The following is a 19,666-nucleotide window of genomic DNA, read 5'->3' as shown; positions in this document are numbered from 1 at the left end:
TTGACAGTCTGGATACAGAATAGTGTTCACCTCCACGTGGGGTATTTTTTGGAGTCAGCCTCTCAGAGGCTATTTGACATGTCAGGTTATTTGGTTCTTGTGATGCATTCACCCTTTCGTGGGTTATTCTAGGGGTCAGCCCCTCCTGGGCTGCGTGGCCTCTCTGGCCAGTTGATTCTCTAATTGCATTCACCCCCTAGTTGCATTCACCCCCTCGTGGGGTACTCTCAGGGTCAGCCCCTCATGGGCTGCATGGGTGCTTTACCGCACTCCTGCTGCATCTTCTGACCTTCCATGTACCTGGCTTCTCCTTTTGCTGCAGATCTGTGACTCCGACATACTTTTGTTCGGATTTCCTCATTCAGTTTGTCTTGCCTGCGCCCGACGGGGTGGTTGGACACCCTTGTCCCGCTCCCCTGAGATTCACTTTTCTAACAGTTCAGACGGCTCAGCGCTCCTCAGGCTCGCCACCTTCGTTGACTCTGCAGCATTCCGCAGGCTCTGGGTTTACTCTGCCCAGTACATTCTCTACATGGTCCGCGCTCCATGCTCCTCAGGAAAGTGAGACACACCTCTGATGTGCTCCAGTCCAGGCTTCTGTATTTAGACCTCAAGCTGGGTCTCTGCTTTTGCATGGGTATTGGTCTTTTGAATTTCTTCCTGGAATGAGACAGGAGACAATAAGGGTGCTGTTTTTATAGATGAACGTTAACAGAACCATGTCAGGAACCAAACCAATCACCTGTAAAGTGTCATGCACATTAGTGCACTGCTCAACTCCTAGATATTAAACAAGTGCTTGGGTCTTTGAGGTAAAGCCAGGTGTGGTAAAAACTTTACCTGGGGATTCTTTATCCTCTAAGGTGGGTCAACACCAGTGAGATCTCACTTGCCTGTCCCCTACAGTGTGCCAAGTGGAGCTGGCTCACCTCTCTAGTCCCAAAGGGGGTGGTTCCCGCTGGGGGAAAAGGGACAGAATTCCCTGGGTTTGTAACACTGCTCAAGTAGCTTTTTAATTATGTGTTGATCTTTATTGAATATAATTTCTTTATACAAAATACAAGGAATAAAAGAAGCTGCATGTCTATTGTGCACAAAGTCTTTGCCTTAGTACAATCCCTGGTTTATTCAATGAAAAGGAAGTATAACTTCCTTAATATGTACTTTATTTTAGCTAGGCACACAATTCGCCTAACCAATTTTATTGATTATTAGGCTCCACATTCCAGGTAATAGGAATGCCTTTTTGGCAGAGAAATGCCTACAACATTTTAACATGTCACATTTAACATTTTAACATTGATTTATAAAGCGGAGGACCTACGTCCCTAACAGTGGGTGAGAGGATGTGGATATTAGACCAGATGATATATGGGAGATAGGAACATAAACCAGGGATGAGGACAGTAGAGCAAGATATAGGAATGGGATAGTGGAGAAAGTGTTTAGGATGATGAACTGAGGGATAAGTGGCATGGGGCTGTCGTAGAGAGGTGAACAGGGAGATGTGGTGGTGTAGAATGTTATGAAGGTGGTTCTTTAGAAATGAGAAGAGCTAGGAGGTTGGATTCAGATAGTGGTAGAGTCGGAATAGTGCAGAGAGGAGGACAAAGATAATTCCATAGTAAGGGAGTGAGTAGAGGGAGAGAGTGGAAACAAGATAGAGTGCAAGTTTCTTGAGAGTTGGCAAGGAAGACAACAGAGAATGATCATAGGGAGTAAGAAGGGGGATAGGTAGTTATATTGCCCGATTGGTAGGGTGGGGCAAGTCTGTGCGTAGGTTTAAAAGTGATGAAAATGAGTTTCTACTTTGCCCTCTGTCTCATAGTTACCCAGCCTAACTGACAACGGGTGTGGGGAGGTTCAGGTGAAGTGGGAAGGTTGACGAGTGTACAGACAGCAAAGTTGAGGACTTGTTGAGAGGTGAAAAAGCATAGCTAGGAAGGTTGTAGAGCAGATTGGCACAGTAGTCAGACCAAGAGTACTAAAGAGGAGATTATGTGCTTAACAGTGTAGAAGGGGAGAAGATGCCTTATTTTTCTCATGTTGAGGAGGTTAAGTCTGACTTCAGTGGCAAATTTGAAGATCAAGAGCGAGAAGGTGTGAGATGGGTTGAAGATGACACCAATGTTGTGAGCAGAAGCAGAGTAGGGAAGTTGGTCAGGAGAGAAGAATAGCCAAGGGGGACAGGAGAAGATAGCCTTTTTGGATGGGCTGGATAGAACTTCAGTCTAGTGGAGTTGAGATTCAGTATTTTATGGCAAAGAGACCTTTTTGACCATAGCTCATTGAAAAGTAGGAAAATAAGAAGAAGATCTGAGTGTCATTGGAAAATAGTTGATAGCAGAAGCTGTAGGAGGAGATCAATGTGCCAAGAGCAGAGATATAGAAAATTAATAGAAGTGGACTCAGGAATGACCCTTGGGGAACATCAACAGTAAGGCAGGTAAGCAGGGAGGTAAGGCTATCCAGGGACACCTGGAACTGTCTGGATGTGAGACATGAAGCAAACCAAGTGAGGGCTTTGTCCCCGATACCTAGGAGAAATAGTGTTGAGAGAAGGTCAGAATGGTTGATGGTGTCAAAGACAGCAGAGAGCTATGAGTTTCAGCATATGCAGGAATGGCCACATACAGGGTTAGCCCTGAGGCGAGAAGGACAAGATCTCATCCGAGTTAGTGGGACAAAGGAAGACATTGTCACAGCAGAGGAGGGTTGATGTGGTGGGGAAAAGTGAGCAGGTGAGGGGTAGAAGGTAATTTGCAAGGGTATATTTCATGTCGAAATTTAGGAAGCAAAGAAGAGAGCAACATCATTAGTAGAAAGAGTAGAGAAATTAGAGGAGGGTTTTGGAGGTGAGAGAATTGTGTTGAGAGATTTTTGAAGATGCATAGGTTGAGAGGATTGAGGTGAAAGGTGAGAGAGATAGAAGTCACGTTTGGCAAGTCAAGAGCAGAGGAATAGTTTTGAAGAGAAGTCAGGTAGAGTTGGAGATCAAAGGAGTTTCTAGATCTTTGCCAAGTGTGAAGGTATTTCCGCATTGTTGATTTAAGGGTGTGGATGGAAAGTGTAATTCATGGTCGTGGAGTTGAGGGTTTAGGAGTGAATGTAGTAAGATAGAAGTGAGATGACATCGGAGAGTTAAGAGCAGCGTTCATGTTAGTGAAGGCTTCATCATTGGATGGAACAGGACATTTTGCATAGGAGGAGAGAGATCAGTGTAAATCAGAGAGATAGATGGGGAATTTGGAGGAGCGAACCTGTGCTTGGTAAGGAAAATGGTAGCTGGAGAGTGAGGGATGGAAGTAGGAGCAGAGATTGAGTTAAAGACGATAGAATGATCAGAGGGGAAAAGGAGCAGTGGAGATATTAGAGGCAGACAGCTGAGAGGAGATGAGAATATGGTCAAGGGGGTTAACATTTGAATTGGTGGTCAGGGAGTGGACAGAACAGAGCAGGTGGTAAAGGAGAAGAGAGCTAAAAGCAGTGGATAGAGATAGGGATAGAGATATGAAGTTTGGAAGATGAGAACGGTCCTACTTCACCACCCTTGCAAGTTGGGTGAGGAGAGTAGTTGATGGTGTAGGCAGGGTAATGAAGGACAGAAAGGGTTGTAGTCTCTTAGGGAGAAATTTGGGTTTCTGTATGAGTAATTTGGTCAAGAGTGAGACAATGGGAAAGAAGGAAGTCTGAGGTAAAGGAAGTCTTGTTACAGACAGAATTTTCATTCCATTGAGCAATATAAAGAAGATGCATCATATCGCAAGGATTATTAGTAAGCAAGAATATAAATTCACCATGCATGCACCTCTCTAGTGAAAAAAGACTCCCAGTGAATCGTGTCAATCATGCGTAATCTCCTCTTTTCTCTGCAGCTAAACTACATAATATGTCATTTTCTTTTTTAGTATTGCCAGGGCGTGATTAACAAGTACTTCCAGAGCTGCAATTTGGACAGGAAAACTTTAGACGATTCCATCCGTATCTGTGGCATAGATTATTGCCAAAGCACAAATAAAGACAAGAGAATTGAGACGTGCGTAACCTTTATGGAACTGTCACGGCGATGTGGCGAGTCAGGATGCGGTGATGGATGGAAAGGCTGGAGGAATGATACTGATGTCATCTGTGGTAAATTTCACCTACTGTTTTAACTAACACTCATGCAAGCCTCTGTCTTAACACTCATGCAAGCCTCTGTCTTATTGATTCAGGAAATCTAAATGGGAGGTCCTATTATTTAGCCATTTATTTTTACTAAAGCGATGAAATTCCTTTAAAAGCAAAAAACAAAAGTATTTTTCATTGTAGTTTGACAGGCACATAGATTGTGTACAAAGACCATTGTCTACTCTGCCTGATTGAATGAATATTGCTATCACACCTGTGACAGGTTGTGTGCAGGTAATAGCCCACAAGCCAGAGACTATGTTTGTCCGAGTGAAGCGATGGCCTTGATGAGGGCACAGACCCATTACTTTCCCTGTATGCCCCCTGAAGCAGGGATGAAAGCTATTCTCTCCAGAGGCCCCATCCATGGTGCAAATACTTGTGAAGTACTTATTTGGACAGGAGATGGCCTGTCTGCATCTTTCACCTGCCCATTATCCTGTCGAAAAAAAGTAAACAAGATGCACCATACTGAATAGAAAAGAGACTAAAGGGGGTCATTACGAGTTTGGAGGTAACCATGGCGCTATTAGCGCCATGGGTGCCTCCAAACCCATACCGACTCCGTCCTGGTGAATGGAGCTATTACCACCCCATTCCAAGGTTGGCATGGGCGGTAATTCTCCATTCACCAGGGCCCTTCCCCATTCCCATTTGAGCCCCCATAGGGCTCAATGGGAATGGGGAAGGCGCTAATAATGGTACCACTAATTGCGGTACCATTATTAGCTCCAAAGTCCCTTTGCGGGTCCTCCACTTAACGCCTGGTAAAACCAGGCGTTAAGGGAGGACCCGCAAAGGGGCCTCGGAATAGGGACCGGTGCCAGTAATCCCTTACCGCCCGGGTCGTAATGAGGCCCTAACTCTCTTTGCTATTTACTATGGTGGTGCTCGACTGGGAGGGAGGACGGGAACTTGGAGATCCAGCCAGCAGGCAAGTGGTAGTCACCCAGAGCAGGGTTGGGAGTTGGGGATGATGTGTGGGTTGGGAGGCAGTGGATGCTGCTGGCAGAGAGGCGCCAGGGCAGAGGCACTGAACAAACATGGTAAGTACCTCATGAAGGTGCTGAGTTGGCTTGTGGAATGCGGACAGGACACTTGAAGTTATCAACCGTATTTTCAGCTACCTGATTGGCTGAGCACATCCCACGGTGCAAATTAATATTACATGTATTACTTGTTGAAACATAACCCAGAACACCACGTTCAATGGTGGAGAGTCTGCACTATCAAATATGAAAATCCATTATTAACAGAACGTTTTTGCAGTCCTATACATAGGCACTTTAGGTAAATGCATGTTTGCGGGTAGTAACCACCTTGATGGAATATGTACCACTATCTTGGCACATAATAGTCTCATGGGGTTAGGTCTCTAATTTGGAAACATCTTTGAATCCCTGTTATGACAAGAATTAACCCCATTTGGTTTGGTAGTGGTGTGGGGCTCTGGCATACAAGGTATGGCGCTTACATCTGTCAAAAAACTTTCAGGTGGAAGTGCAAATGTATGCAGACAAGATTGTGCTGTAAACTGTTATTTTTTTTAAATAAAAAGTCAGTCTGTCCTAAATTGCGAGCATTGGGTCTTTTCCTTTCATTTGACACTGGTCATCATTTTGGCACCGGGAACCTACCCAAACAGTGAGTTACTAAGACAACACCAGTTAAGTTACAACTTATATTCAGGGTTTTTTTAATACAATAGTTTGAACGAGCCAGACAAAAATGTTTATTGTAATGGATTATGTCCTTCCACGTATTCCTCATCTTAAATATATTCAGCCCAGCAACACAATTTCAGATTTTTTTTTCCTCCAGTGGCTGCTGTGCGTCTTCAGTGTCAAGAGTACTCGGCCCTCATAGGCTTTGGGTCTGGAAATTACTTTGACACTGATACAAATAACTGGCATCGTGCCCAGTGACTGTCGTTCTTTTTCTGCATGCTCCGCACAACGATCGGAACATCTCACACCAAAAAAACCTCCTAAATATTCGACACAATGTCGATGACTATCGCGTTGGTAACAATTGACTAACCGATCCTCACAAGCTATGCCTGTGGTGTCTCGACATCGGTCAAAAGATGGCCGATTGCATCCAATCCATGACAACGAAGGCACAGAAGGAGAGGCACTCAAAATTGAAGCTCGGGGGATCTTCCTCTAAGTCCCAGCGTACCACAAACTTAAAGATATGCCCATCCTACGAGAAAAAGGTCGAGACGACTGAGCGACTTTTGGAGAAAAGAAAGTTGGGAAAACATAAGAGATCTCACCTCACTCCCAGAGTAATTCCCAACACTCACCTTCTTCTTCTTTGAAGAAAAGAAGGAGGATCTCCTCATTGGACTCCTTAGAAAGACAGGTAAGGTTCCCATCTGAATCCAACTCTGTGGAGAAGCAGGAATGGTTCAGATTTAAGATGCTGGATGTCTTTCAAAAGGCAGCCCCATCACCCTTTTCATCGTAGTTGATGGCTAAAAAAGGGTCTGAGCCCATCACGTGAGGTAAAGCTGGCAGGGACACAAACAAAGACTTGTCATGTGTGTCTACAGGCCAGAGAGCCATGTCCGACAGAATCACAAAAGCCTCATCAACATCATCAACAGCCTTGTCCATATCAATATTTTTTAAGCCGATTTAGAGCCCCTATCAAAAGGCCCATCAGTGTTGAAGTTCAATGATCCATCGTGCCACGTCACATACCTAGGTCGAGGAGAGAGTTCATGTCCTTCTTTGAAAACATTCACTACAATGAGGGAGATGAGGGGCATTTTGGACTAGAGCCCATGAGGCCAACTCATCCACCCGAGCAGCTATTCTTGGTGGAGGCCACGTTGCAGAACCTTGCTACAGATCTTCAAGGGACAGGTGGACTGGAAACCTCCCCTGAGAGTGACCTATATCAACGGGACCCCCATGCACATCCCCATGCAGCATACAGGGCAGTCATGGATTTATTTTATTTATTGAATATTTGTAAGGCGCCTGTACAATTGTGTTTCAAGGTGCCACAAGACAAAAAAGGGGAGGGAACAAGGGAGAAAGATCACACTAACAGTTCTCTTAGGCCTTGTGAAATTCGGTTCATGCAAGTGCATTAACAAGACATGCTAGGGAGAGGTGGGTGGCGGAAGTGCTAGTCTGCTTAAATGCGAAGTGCTAGGGAGGTGTTACACCTCGCCCTCGGCCGCGCCGCGTTTCCCGGGTTCTGCCTCGTTGCTCTCGTATGAGCAAGAACAATTGGGGAATTCCGGTTAAAACCAAAATAAGGGACAGGAAAGTGTTCGCCCTTCATAAAGGGTTACGGCGCCGGCATGCGCCCTTCTTATCGCGCTGGCAGCTGCCATGGCAAATATCTGCACGAACTACAGTATCCAGAAAACCTGTTACGTTGTAGTTCTCGGCGTTGAGAGGGGAGCCTCATTTTCAAACGATACGCCTCTTGTTGTTATTTATTCCACAGCGGCATACAGAACGCTGCTTCTGTTTAAAGTTACAACCGGCATACTTTCCGAAGTGCTCTCCCGGTATCTTGAATTGTGAAGTCCTTGTTTTCCCGTGTACCGACCCTGCCTGCACACGGACTCCTTATTCTGAATCCCCGATTGAACTGTTTTCTGACCGCCCGTGTACCAGACCCCTTGCCTGCTTTCGGAACTCTTGGACACTGATTCTGCTGTGTTTCGTGACCGCCTGTGTACCAGACCCCTGCCTGCTTCCTGGACTCTGAGACAGTAACTACTCCGGTAAGAAAAACTCTAATTGGAACACCATTTTCTGTGGAATTCGACTTCATTTCCTAAGTGCATCTTTTGAACGCTTTGCTGTGGTGCACCATCCCGGAACCAGTGCGACCCTCGTTCCGTTCGGGGATAGCTACCTTACTAACCTCCCTATTTTTTATTTTATACTTTCGTTGTTTCCCAGGACTCTTACTTCAATCCTATTTCCATCAGGGGTAAAGTATAGTTTTTCTTGGTTTTTCCGTACTGCAGAATTATACGTTAGCCATATACTAAGACCTCTCTACTTTATAGGTTACTCCGGTTCCTTTGGCTTAAGGGGAGATTAAACCAGGTACTACTAAAGGGGAATAGTCTTGGGAATAAACCAGTTTCATTATTGGCAGATTATTAACTTGTTATCCTTTCCTTTACAACCTGGGTTTGAGACGGTCTGTTCTCCCCGCTTTTTTGATCGATCGGTCCCCTTGTCTGTACAGTTCAGCAAGTGGTCATATCGGTTTAAAGAGCTCATTCCCTCACAGAGAGGAGGCTTGGGTAGGAGGCTCCAACCCTAGCTCCTTCAAGCAACTCCCCAGCAATAGAGGTCCGGCCTGTTTACGTACTCTCCATTCCGGTGAGTAACAGGAGGGAAGGTAAGTGAAGGGTAAAGAGGAGACAGTGTAAGTGAAAAGGGGAGTGGGGGGAAGGGCAACAGGGGCCAGGCCAGTGCTAACGGGAGACCAGGAGGGCAAGTGTCAGGGGGTTGCATGAGGTGAACGTCCAAATTCTAAGTGCGAGGAGGGAGGTGGATTGGAAGGCAAGGCCTGATGCCCTGTAGAATTGAGAGGGAACCAGGCAGTCAGTCACTGCGGCAGATGGGGGTGTTAGAAGGGGCGGGGGAGAGGAAAGGAAAAAGAGAAAAGGAGGGTCTTGAGGAGCTTCCAGAACATGAGGAGATCTGGCACAAGCCTGAGAGGCTCCTTCAAGCAACTCCCCAGCAATAGAGGTCCGGCCTGTTTACGTACTCTCCATTCCGGTGAGTAACAGAAACAGAAGCCATGGAAGAAGTTGATCCTTTAACCACCTTGGTTCGCTTGGTATCTGAACTTCGTTCTGATATGACAACCGCACATAGTGCTCTCCATCAAAGGATCGACAATTTGCAGAGTTTCCCAAGCCCCCACACCCTGGGGGTGGATACGTCTGCTGCTACGGCATCAGGTTCAACCGGTCCCATACCCTCTGCCTCTGGCTTTACGACTACCCCGGTTCTTATGGCTACTCAATTCCCACTGGCCCCCCCAGAACGATTCTCTGGGGATCCTAAACATTATCGCACGTTTATCAACCAGTGCAAATTACATTTTCTCTGTCGGCCCACTGCTTTCCCTAATTCTACAACAAAGGCAGCCTTTGTTCTCTCTCATCTTGGGGGTACCGCAGCCGCTTGGGCTAATCCGTTACTGGAATCTAATAGTTACGTCCTATATGACTGTGATGCTCTCATCACGGCCATGAACAGAGTATTTGACACCCGCTATAAATCCCAGGCTACTGACCTGGAGTTCCTCAATCTGCGTCAAGGCACATCCTCTTTGTTTACATACCTTACTAAATTCAATCAGTTGGCAGCTGAAACTGATTGGCCGGAGGAGAAAAAATCAGCCGTGTTTTATAAAGGGTTGTCAGAGGAATTAAAGGACGTTTTGGCCACAGTACCAGTGGTTCCAACCACTTTTGGTGAACTATTAGACCTGGTATTACAAATAGATGCTAGAAGAACCGAAAGAAGGGGTGAACGCAAGTCACCAGCCCCTGTTACTCTGCAGGTGGAACAGTCTTCTCCTTCTACTTCGCTTCCAGAACCTATGCAGATCGGGGCAGTAAGAGGTCCTTTGACTTCTGCACAACGGGATTATCGCAGAACGCATAATTTATGCATGTATTGCGGATCTGCTGAACACCTCTTGAAGGATTGCCCTAAGAGCCCTGTCAAAAAGCTGGGAAACGCCAGAACCCGGCGATAGACAGGGTCCCTACGCCGGGGGTGCTTTCCTTGGACTCTCATGGTGCTGTTGCTGTTCCTGTTAGCCTTCCTGTGGTATTTACCACTGAAGATAGTACCTTTACTTCATTGGCGATCATTGATTCCGGGGCCACCGGGAATTATATGGATTATGATTACGCCACAAGTAAGAACGTTTCGGTTGTCTCTAAAGCCCAACCCGAGGCTGTTCACGCTGTGGACGGTACATCCTTGGTCTCTGGCCTAGTCACACAAAATACCGCCTTAATTCATATGCAAACCAGGGAAGGACATGCTGAGTCGATCTCCTTCGATCTCATTAAAGCCCCTCAATTCCAGGTCATCTTGGGCATCCCTTGGTTGCAACATCATAATCCAGCCATCGACTGGACAAGAAAAACGGTGCAGTTTCCTTCCACTGAGTGTAACGAAAAGTGTTTCCTAGACACTAGTGTTTCCTCTGAGTCTTCTTGTCAAACCTTGGTAGCATCTATGTCCATGATTGGAGCCATCACTAAATCTCCCGAAACCGAAATCCCGCCTGAATACAAGTCTTTCTGTGATGTGTTTGACAAGGGAGGGGCAGACCAATTGCCACCTCATAGGCCTTACGACTGCCCAATCGATTTACTGCCAGGTGCTAAGGTCCCGGCCGGTAGGGTCTATTCCCTTACGGTTCCAGAAGATAAGGTATTAAAGGACTATATTGACAAGGCATTGGCCACGGGGTTCATTAGACCTTCCAGGTCCCCTGCGGCTTCTCCGCTCTTTTTTGTTCTGAAAAAGGAGGGCGACCTCCGCCCCTGTATTGATTATCGGGCATTAAACGCGGTGACGGTAAAGAATCAATATCCCCTCCCGCTCATTTCAGTGCTCTTGGACCAGCTCGGTTCTTCTGTAGTCTTTACCAAGCTGGACCTTAGGGGGGCATATAATCTCGTTCGAATGCGAAAAGGGGACGAGTGGAAGACCGCATTCAAAGCACGCTACGGACTATATGAATATCTGGTGATGCCGTTTGGTCTCTGTAATGCCCCTGCCACCTTCCAGGCATTCATGAATGATATTTTCCATGACTGTTTGGATCAGTTTGTTGTAGTATATTTGGACGATATCCTCATATATTCACCCTCCAGTGAGGAGCACACGAGGCACGTGCAAATCGTCTTGCAACGGTTGAGGGAAAACCACCTGTTTGTCAAAGCTGAAAAATGTGTCTTCAACTCCACTGAAGTGGAGTTTCTTGGTTACGACCTGACTAGTAGGGGTATAAGAATGAGTCGCTCTAAAGTCAGGGCTGTCTTGGATTGGCCTGTTCCTACGTCAATTAAAGCCTTGCAATCCTTTTTGGGGTTCTCGAACTTCTATAGGCGCTTCATCCGTTCTTTTTCTTCTATATCAGCGCCGTTGACGGCTTTGACCAGCTCTAAGAAATCCTATCAATGGAACCAGGAGGCACAAAGAGCCTTTGACACCCTTAAGGCCGCCTTCACTTCCGCCCCAGTGTTACAGCACCCTAATCCGTTACTCCCATTTTTGGTGGAGACCGATGCCTCTGGCTCGGCTATTGGGGCGGTTCTATCGCAAAAGTGTCCAGATTCAGGGGAAGCCCATCCGATTGCATTCTTCTCAAGAAAATTGACGCCCTATGAGCGCAACTATCCAATCACAGAAAGGGAACTCCTAGCCATAAAAGACGCCTTTTCCGAATGGCGGCACCATCTTTTGGGGGCTCGACATCAGGTCACAGTTTTTTCGGATCATCGAAGCCTTTTAGTGTTTAAATCAATGAAATGCCTTACTGCACGACAGGCTCGCTGGCATCTCTTCTTTTCCCAGTTTTATTTCACAATCACATATCGACCGGCCCGATTGAATACTTGTGCAGATGCTTTGTCACGCATTTCATTCCATTCTGACAACAAAACCTCTGACAAACCGCTCTTGTTACCTGGTAACGTTGTTTGTGCCTGCACTCCTCAACCTAGCCTGCGGACTTTGATTTCGGATTGGGTCTCCGCGCATAAAGAAGAATGTGAGACTCTCAATCTTGATGTGGTTCCAGGCCTACCCTACATCCAAGGACGCTTGTTTGTGCCTCCAGGACAGGCACGATTACGTGCTCTAGCCTGGTCTCATGATTCCCTATGTGCGGCTCATCCGGGTCAGCAAAAGACGCTGGAGGCATTACGCCGTTGGTCCTGGTGGCCTACCATGTCAAGGGATGTGATTGACTATTTGGCATCCTGTTCTGTATGTTCCCAATGCAAGGTCTCCCGTTCTAGACCTGTGGGTTTGTTACGCCCTCTCCCTGTGCCTCACAAACCCTGGTACATGGTTTCCATGGACTTTATTGTGGACCTACCTCCTGTGAAAGGTTTTGACACTATCTGGGTAGTAATTGATTATTTCACCAAGATGGCGTTGTTCATTCCCTGTACAGGTCTGCATTCTGCCCCTGTGTTGGCTTCCCTTTTTCTCCAGAACGTTTTTCGGTTCTTTGGATTGCCTGCCATCCTGGTTTCGGATCGTGGCTCTCAATTTACATCACGTTTCTGGAGGGCTTTGACTGCTTCATTGGGTATTGACGATCGGTTCAGTTCTGCTTATCATCCTCAGACGGACGGGCAAACCGAAAGGGTACATGCCACCCTTGAACAATTTCTTCGCTGTCTCTGCCTTCGTTTCCAAGCATCCTGGTTGACGATGCTTCCCTCTGCTGAATTTGCGTACAATAATTCCATGCATACCGCCTCAGGGGTCTCCCCGTTTTTTGCCCTATATGGTTGCCATCCACGATCTTTACCGTTTGATCCTACGCTTCCCATTGATAACCCGGCGGCTTTGGACTGTGTAAGGGAATTGGTGACGACCCGTAGTACGGTTCGCTCTCATCTACTCCTAGCTCAGGCCAGGGCAAAGAAAAATGCTGATCGTCACAGAAAACCGGCACCTACTTACAAGGTGGGCATGAAAGTTTGGTTGTCCACCCGTAATTTGCGGATTCCTGGCAAACGCTTGTTGTTACCTAAATTCGTGGGTCCTTTTCCCATTATTGAGATTATTAATCCGGTGGCTGTACGCCTTTCTTTGCCTTCCTCGTGGAATCAACATCCGGTATTTCACGTATGTCTCCTGAAGCCTTGTCCACCCTCTGTTCGGCTGCCCGATCGCCCTCCTCCGATTCAGGTGGATGGGGATGATGAATACGAAGTGGCGGACATCCTGGACTTTCGTCTGCGTAGGGGGCGCCCCTTTTATTTGGTGGATTGGAAGGGTTACGGTCCCGAAGACAGGTCCTGGGAGCCCTTGTGCAATATACATTCTCCGGCTCTCTTACGCCGTTTCCATGCACAGAGGGGGTCTGCGCCGCCTTTGGGGGTGGATGCTGTTACACCTCGCCCTCGGCCGCGCCGCGTTTCCCGGGTTCTGCCTCGTTGCTCTCGTATGAGAAAGAACAATTGGGGAATTCCGGTTAAAACCAAAATAAGGGACAGGAAAGTGATCGCCCTTCATAAAGGGTTACGGCGCCGGCATGCGCCCTTCTTATCGCGCTGGCAGCTGCCATGGCAAATATCTGCACGAACTACAGTATCCAGAAAACCTGTTACGTTGTAGTTCTCGGCGTTGAGAGGGGAGCCTCATTTTCAAACGATACGCCTCTTGTTGTTATTTATTCCACAGCGGCATACAGAACGCTGCTTCTGTTTAAAGTTACAACCGGCATACTTTCCGAAGTGCTCTCCCGGTATCTTGAATTGTGAAGTCCTTGTTTTCCCGTGTACCGACCCTGCCTGCACACGGACTCCTTATTCTGAATCCCCGATTGAACTGTTTTCTGACCGCCCGTGTACCAGACCCCTTGCCTGCTTTCGGAACTCTTGGACACTGATTCTGCTGTGTTTCGTGACCGCCTGTGTACCAGACCCCTGCCTGCTTCCTGGACTCTGAGACAGTAACTACTCCGGTAAGAAAAACTCTAATTGGAACACCATTTTCTGTGGAATTCGACTTCATTTCCTAAGTGCATCTTTTGAACGCTTTGCTGTGGTGCACCATCCCGGAACCAGTGCGACCCTCGTTCCGTTCGGGGATAGCTACCTTACTAACCTCCCTATTTTTTATTTTATACTTTCGTTGTTTCCCAGGACTCTTACTTCAATCCTATTTCCATCAGGGGTAAAGTATAGTTTTTCTTGGTTTTTCCGTACTGCAGAATTATACGTTAGCCATATACTAAGACCTCTCTACTTTATAGGTTACTCCGGTTCCTTTGGCTTAAGGGGAGATTAAACCAGGTACTACTAAAGGGGAATAGTCTTGGGAATAAACCAGTTTCATTATTGGCAGATTATTAACTTGTTATCCTTTCCTTTACAGCCTGGGTTTGAGACGGTCTGTTCTCCCCGCTTTTTTGATCGATCGGTCCCCTTGTCTGTACAGTTCAGCAAGTGGTCATATCGGTTTAAAGAGCTCATTCCCTCACAGAGAGGAGGCTTGGGTAGGAGGCTCCAACCCTAGCTCCTTCAAGCAACTCCCCAGCAATAGAGGTCCGGCCTGTTTACGTACTCTCCATTCCGGTGAGTAACAGGAGGGAAGGTAAGTGAAGGGTAAAGAGGAGACAGTGTAAGTGAAAAGGGGAGTGGGGGGAAGGGCAACAGGGGCCAGGCCAGTGCTAACGGGAGACCAGGAGGGCAAGTGTCAGGGGGTTGCATGAGGTGAACGTCCAAATTCTAAGTGCGAGGAGGGAGGTGGATTGGAAGGCAAGGCCTGATGCCCTGTAGAATTGAGAGGGAACCAGGCAGTCAGTCACTGCGGCAGATGGGGTGTTAGAAGGGGCGGGGGAGAGGAAAGGAAAAAGAGAAAAGGAGGGTCTTGAGGAGCTTCCAGAACATGAGGAGATCTGGCACAAGCCTGAGAGGGGCAGGGAAAGCATTCCAGAGCGAGGTTCCTGAGGTGGAGAGGGATCTAGCCCCCAGATTCCCCTTAGCGAAGGGTCCGATCTGCAGAGAGTTGGAGCTAGAAGACATGAGGTTTCTAGCAGGGAGGTATTTAGGGAGGGAGAGTTGGGTGTAGCGGTGTTCCTGGCCCCAGAAAGTCTTGTGGATGATGCAGAGGATCTTGAATTTGATCCTAGCAGCAACCAGGAGCCAGGAGAGATTTTAGGGCTGGAGAGATGCAGCAGTCCCTGGTCTTGAAGCCAAGGATAAGTCTCACAATCCTACTCTGAATTAGTTAAAGGGGTCGAAGGGAGGATAAAGGTAAATTTTGGAAGAGGCTGTTTCAGTAGTCCATCTTAGAGAGGACCAGAGCTCCGATAACATTTCCGGAGGAAGGTGAGGAAAGGGAGAATGCCTCTGAGGAGGTGCAGCTGATAGTATGACTTCTTGACAAGGTCCACAATGTGAGGAGAGAAGGAGAGTGAAGAGTCAACGATGACACCGATCTTGTTTGCCTTAAAAGAGGGTCGGGGGACCCACAGAGGGCAGCCAAAGAGTAGGAGGGAAGGAGGGAGCAGGCGTCCCAATGAGAAGGATCTCAATCGTACTGGCCTTAAGGCAGAGATCATTGGCAGCACGCCGTGCCTGAATAGCAGTCACAGTCAGGGATAAGAGAGGAGGAAGAAGAGGCAGTAGAGGGATGTTTGAAGGAGAACTGTGTGTCATCTGCATAACACTGGAAGTGAGGAGAGAAGGAGGACATCAGATGGGCCTGAGGGATGAGGTAGATGTTAAAGAACCACTGAAGGAGGATAGAGAGAGGGATGCTGCAGGTGGAGAGTGTGATAGGGGAGAGAAAAGGGCCCAGTTTAACCTGGGAAGAAAGGTCAGAGAGGAATGAGATCAACCACTCAAGTCCCAGGCCTGTGATGCCAAGGGTGTCACAGAGCTGATTAGTCAGGGTGGCATGATTGACCATGTTGAAGGCAGAGGAAATATCTGAAACGATGAGAATGGATGAAGAGTTGGAATCGAGATTTGAGAGCAAGTCTTGACGGATGTTTATTAGAGCAGTTATGGTGCTTATGGCTGCTCTGAAGCCAGACTGGTGATCGTGGAGACAACCAACAGATTCAGTGTGTTGGATCAGTTCGGAGATGACCAGCTTCTCCAGAGGTTTGCCCAGGAAGGGGGTAATGGAGAAAGGGCAGTAGCTAGCAGGGCAGGAGGGGTTGGCAGGGGGCTTTTTGAGGAGAGGATGCACAAGGGAGAGATTGAGGCTAGAGATAAGGAGCCAGTGGCAAAGGAGTGATTACAGAATTCGGCCAAGGCTGGCACAAGGGAGGCAATGTTGTTCTCAATTGTGCTAAAGGAGCAGGGGAGCACCTGTTTGGAGGAGACTTTCATAGAGAGGACTTGTCTTTAGAGCACATCCGGAGCTATGGGCACGAAAGATGGAGACTAAGAGTGAAAGTTAGAGAGGGGCCAAGGGAGGACTGACAGCAGGAGAGGGAGGAGGGAGGGAAGTAGATGAGAGTGAGGACAGGATGTCCTGAGTTTTGGTTGACAAGTGGGAGGCCAATGAAGTACAGAGGGTCAGTGTTGACAGGAGAGAAGTGGAGACTGCAGTGGGATTGGAGAGTTCCTTGCAGATTGATTTTAAACAATTTGCCTGTGTTTTTAGTGGCCCCAGAGATGCAGGTTTGGATATGGGCCCTCTCCTTTGAACAAATGGAGAGTCTGTATTGCCTTTTGGAGCAGGCGGCAGGCCAGTCTGTCAGAAGATGTGCCTGATGCCCGCCACTTCTGCTCAGCAACTCTGCACTTGCGTTTAAGAGAGGCTAGGTCGGTGTCATACCAGGTGTTATGCTTGGAGACAGGCTTCATGCTGATCCTTATGACAGGTGCAAGGATGTTCTGGGTGTTGGTGATCGAGAGATTAAGATTAGCAAGGGCAGAGTCAGTGTGGGAGTCCGTAGTAGGAGTGGGAGGGAAAATGAAAGTTGTGTCAAAAGCAGCAGCTGACACTCGCTTCATCGGTCGAATGATGGAGGAGGAGACTGGCAGTGCAAGCAGAGGCTTAGCTGAGGGACCTAAGAGGAGAGGACAGGAGATCATGATCAGACCAGGACAGAGGTGTTATGAGAAGGTTGGAGATGGGGAAATCCACTGAGCTGAGAGTTTCCAAGTATGTCTGGCTGAGTGCGTCGGAGCAGAGGGGTGAATGGTCTGGGAAAGGAAGTCACAGAGGCTCTGGAAGAGTCCAGTGACCGAATCAGGAGAGTTAAGGCGAATATTGAAGTCACAGAGAAGGAGAAGTTTGGAGGTGGAGGCATGAAGAGGAGAGGTCAGAGCACTCAGAGAGTAAGAGGGAGTCTCAGAGGTCCTTGGGTGGGGACCCACTTCCAAGGAAGCCACAGAATATGACCTAATGGATATTCTTGACCAGGGTCTGGTGAAATAACCACTTTTCGTTCAACCTGGAAAGATCACTTTATGGAGCTTTGGCAAATACCCTGCTCGACACCAGCAGTAACGACTGATCTATCAAATAAATACAGGCCAGCCTTTTCGGTCCCAGGTTTCCTAACTAAACATCCTTGCCCAGAGAGCCTAGTGCTCCATGCTGCCACATCAGGAGCCAAATCCTCTGCCTACTCATCCTTGCCCCCAGATGAAGATGACAAAAAGGTGGATACTTGGGCAAAGAAAATGTTTGCTTCAGGGAGCATGGCTCGCAAGACAGTGAACTCCTCTTGCGCACTAGCCAAGTCCACCCATACTCTGTGGTCAGTGATAGAGCAAGCCACTGCAAACATCCCAGGAGGGGTAAAGAGGGACCGCTTACTCAACATCATAGCGGATGTCAAGGGAACAATGTGACAAGCTCTGTAATTGTGCTTGGACACATCTGATTGTGTGGGAAGAGTAATGGGCACCAGTTCAGTTTTGAGATGCTTCTCATGGCTGATAAAGTCCGTTTTTGCACCTGATGTGCTAGCTACGTTACTGGACATGCCCTTTGATGCATGACAACCTGGAGACGCTTCAATCCTCCAAGGGAGCTGCACAATCAATGAGTGCAGCAATTCATCATCAGCAACCACCACAGACACCTACTTTGGCATGAAAGAGCCCTTTTGGTTACTATGGGTCTTTCAGCCAAACAGGAAGAGGTCAACTTACCTCCGGACAAAGGAGATTCCTCAAGCCTTTGAGATGCAGAAGGGAGGAAGGCAAGTCAGTCCTCCTTTGTTGCTTGTGTCCCGTCAAGGGCAACAGCAGCAAGAAAACCTTCTAATCTTGTCCCACACACATCTCATGTGAAAGGCCTCTAACCCACTACAATCAAGAATGGCAAACAGATAGTCTTGCAAGGGTACTGTCTGCCTTTCATCAGACACCTCCCTGTCTGTTCCCCTCCCACCCTGATTCCAAAACCACTGGCCGCTACTCCAGCAGAAGATTGCTTCCCTGCTAGAGAAAGGTGCTACAGAGTATGCACCTCTAGTGGAAAGGAATCAGTGGTGGTTTTCTCACTATTTTCTAGGCGTAAAGCAGGACAGAGGACCTGAGGTGCTTGAACAAGTTCCTTAGGAAGGACAATTTCAAGATGGTAAATCATTTGCAGATCCTACAGGCTCTGGAGCTCCAGGTTTGGGTGGTGTCATTGGATCTTCAGGATGCTTAATTGTATCTGCTGATACATCCCAAGCACAGGGATGGTCTCGGGAGGATAGCTCAGGGGCAACCTGCTCACCTTGGAAGCAAGACGACACAGAGCAACATAGGTACAATCCACAGGTCTGCCCTTAGAAACCTCAGGATATTAAGCGTGTTATAAATAACCGATCATATCATATCATATATCAAGTATCTGACATTCATGAGTGGCAGGGTGCACTACTAGTAAAAAGTACTGCCATTCGGGCTCACCTCTGCCCTGAGGGTCTTCACCAGGTTGTGGTTGGTGCTGGCAGCCATTCTGAAAAGGGATGGAATTCATGCCTTTCCTTACATGGACGACTGGCTTATCAGAGCCTGCACAAAAGAGCAAAGCCAAGAATACCACTGACATGTCTGCCACTTCCTGCAAAAACTGTGCTTCTATCTCAACTTCAAGACGTTCTAGATGACACCTTCACAAATGCTTCAGTTCGTCCGAGCAATCCTGGACTCATCTAAAGCGAAAGTTTTTCCTTCTGAGGACAGAACCTTCCAGCAGATGGTCTCAAAATGTCAGAATACTAAGTTTTTCCAGCCATCGACTTTCTGAGGTTGCTCAGTCTCATGGTATCCTGCATTTTTCTAGTGTCATAGGCCAGACTGAGGATGATGTCCTACAATGGACCCTCAGATCCCAGTGGTCACTGTTATTGAGCAACATGACAGACCTGTTACAGGTCCCCACCAATATCTAGCAGGACCTGTGGTGGTCCAGCAAGGAGAACTTGATGAAAGGAAAACCTTTTTTGCCAACCCTGGCTGTTTGTGAGAATAGTGATGGATGCCTCACTGAAGGGCTAGGATGCTCACCTGAACTAACTCACAGTGAGTCGACAATGGTCCCCAGCAGAAGTGAAACTCCACATAAACATTCTGGAGTTGAGGGCAATCAGACTGGCACGGATGTCCTTTTTGCCCTTGATACCAGGTAATATGGTCTTGATCATGATGGACAACATAGTGGCCATGCACTACCTCCACAAGAGAGGCAATGTAGGGTCACTGTCACTTTGCAAAGAGGCAATGCAACTCTGGTTTTGAGCGTTGCAAAGACAAATCTAGTTTGCAATTTAT

The 19,666-nt window shown here is 47.6% G+C and overlaps 1 protein-coding gene across 50 annotated transcripts in view; it reads left to right on the top strand.

Moving 5' to 3' along the window:
• Positions 1-19,666, top strand: part of LOC138513982 (mucin-19) — a 1,848,798-nt gene that overhangs the window by 533,519 nt on the left and 1,295,613 nt on the right. For all 50 annotated transcript variants that reach the window (XM_069629210.1, XM_069629207.1, XM_069629194.1 and 47 more), the window contains exon 30: positions 3,909-4,131. In XM_069629210.1, coding sequence (XP_069485311.1) covers positions 3,909-4,131 — 223 coding nt within the window. The remainder of the gene's footprint in view (positions 1-3,908; positions 4,132-19,666) is intronic.

Source organism: Ambystoma mexicanum, chromosome 12 (assembly GCF_040938575.1).
Source record: "Ambystoma mexicanum isolate Mex_15411 chromosome 12, UKY_AmexF1_1, whole genome shotgun sequence".
Lineage (NCBI taxonomy): Eukaryota > Metazoa > Chordata > Amphibia > Caudata > Ambystomatidae > Ambystoma > Ambystoma mexicanum.
This window is presented reverse-complemented; position numbering and strand designations above follow the sequence as displayed.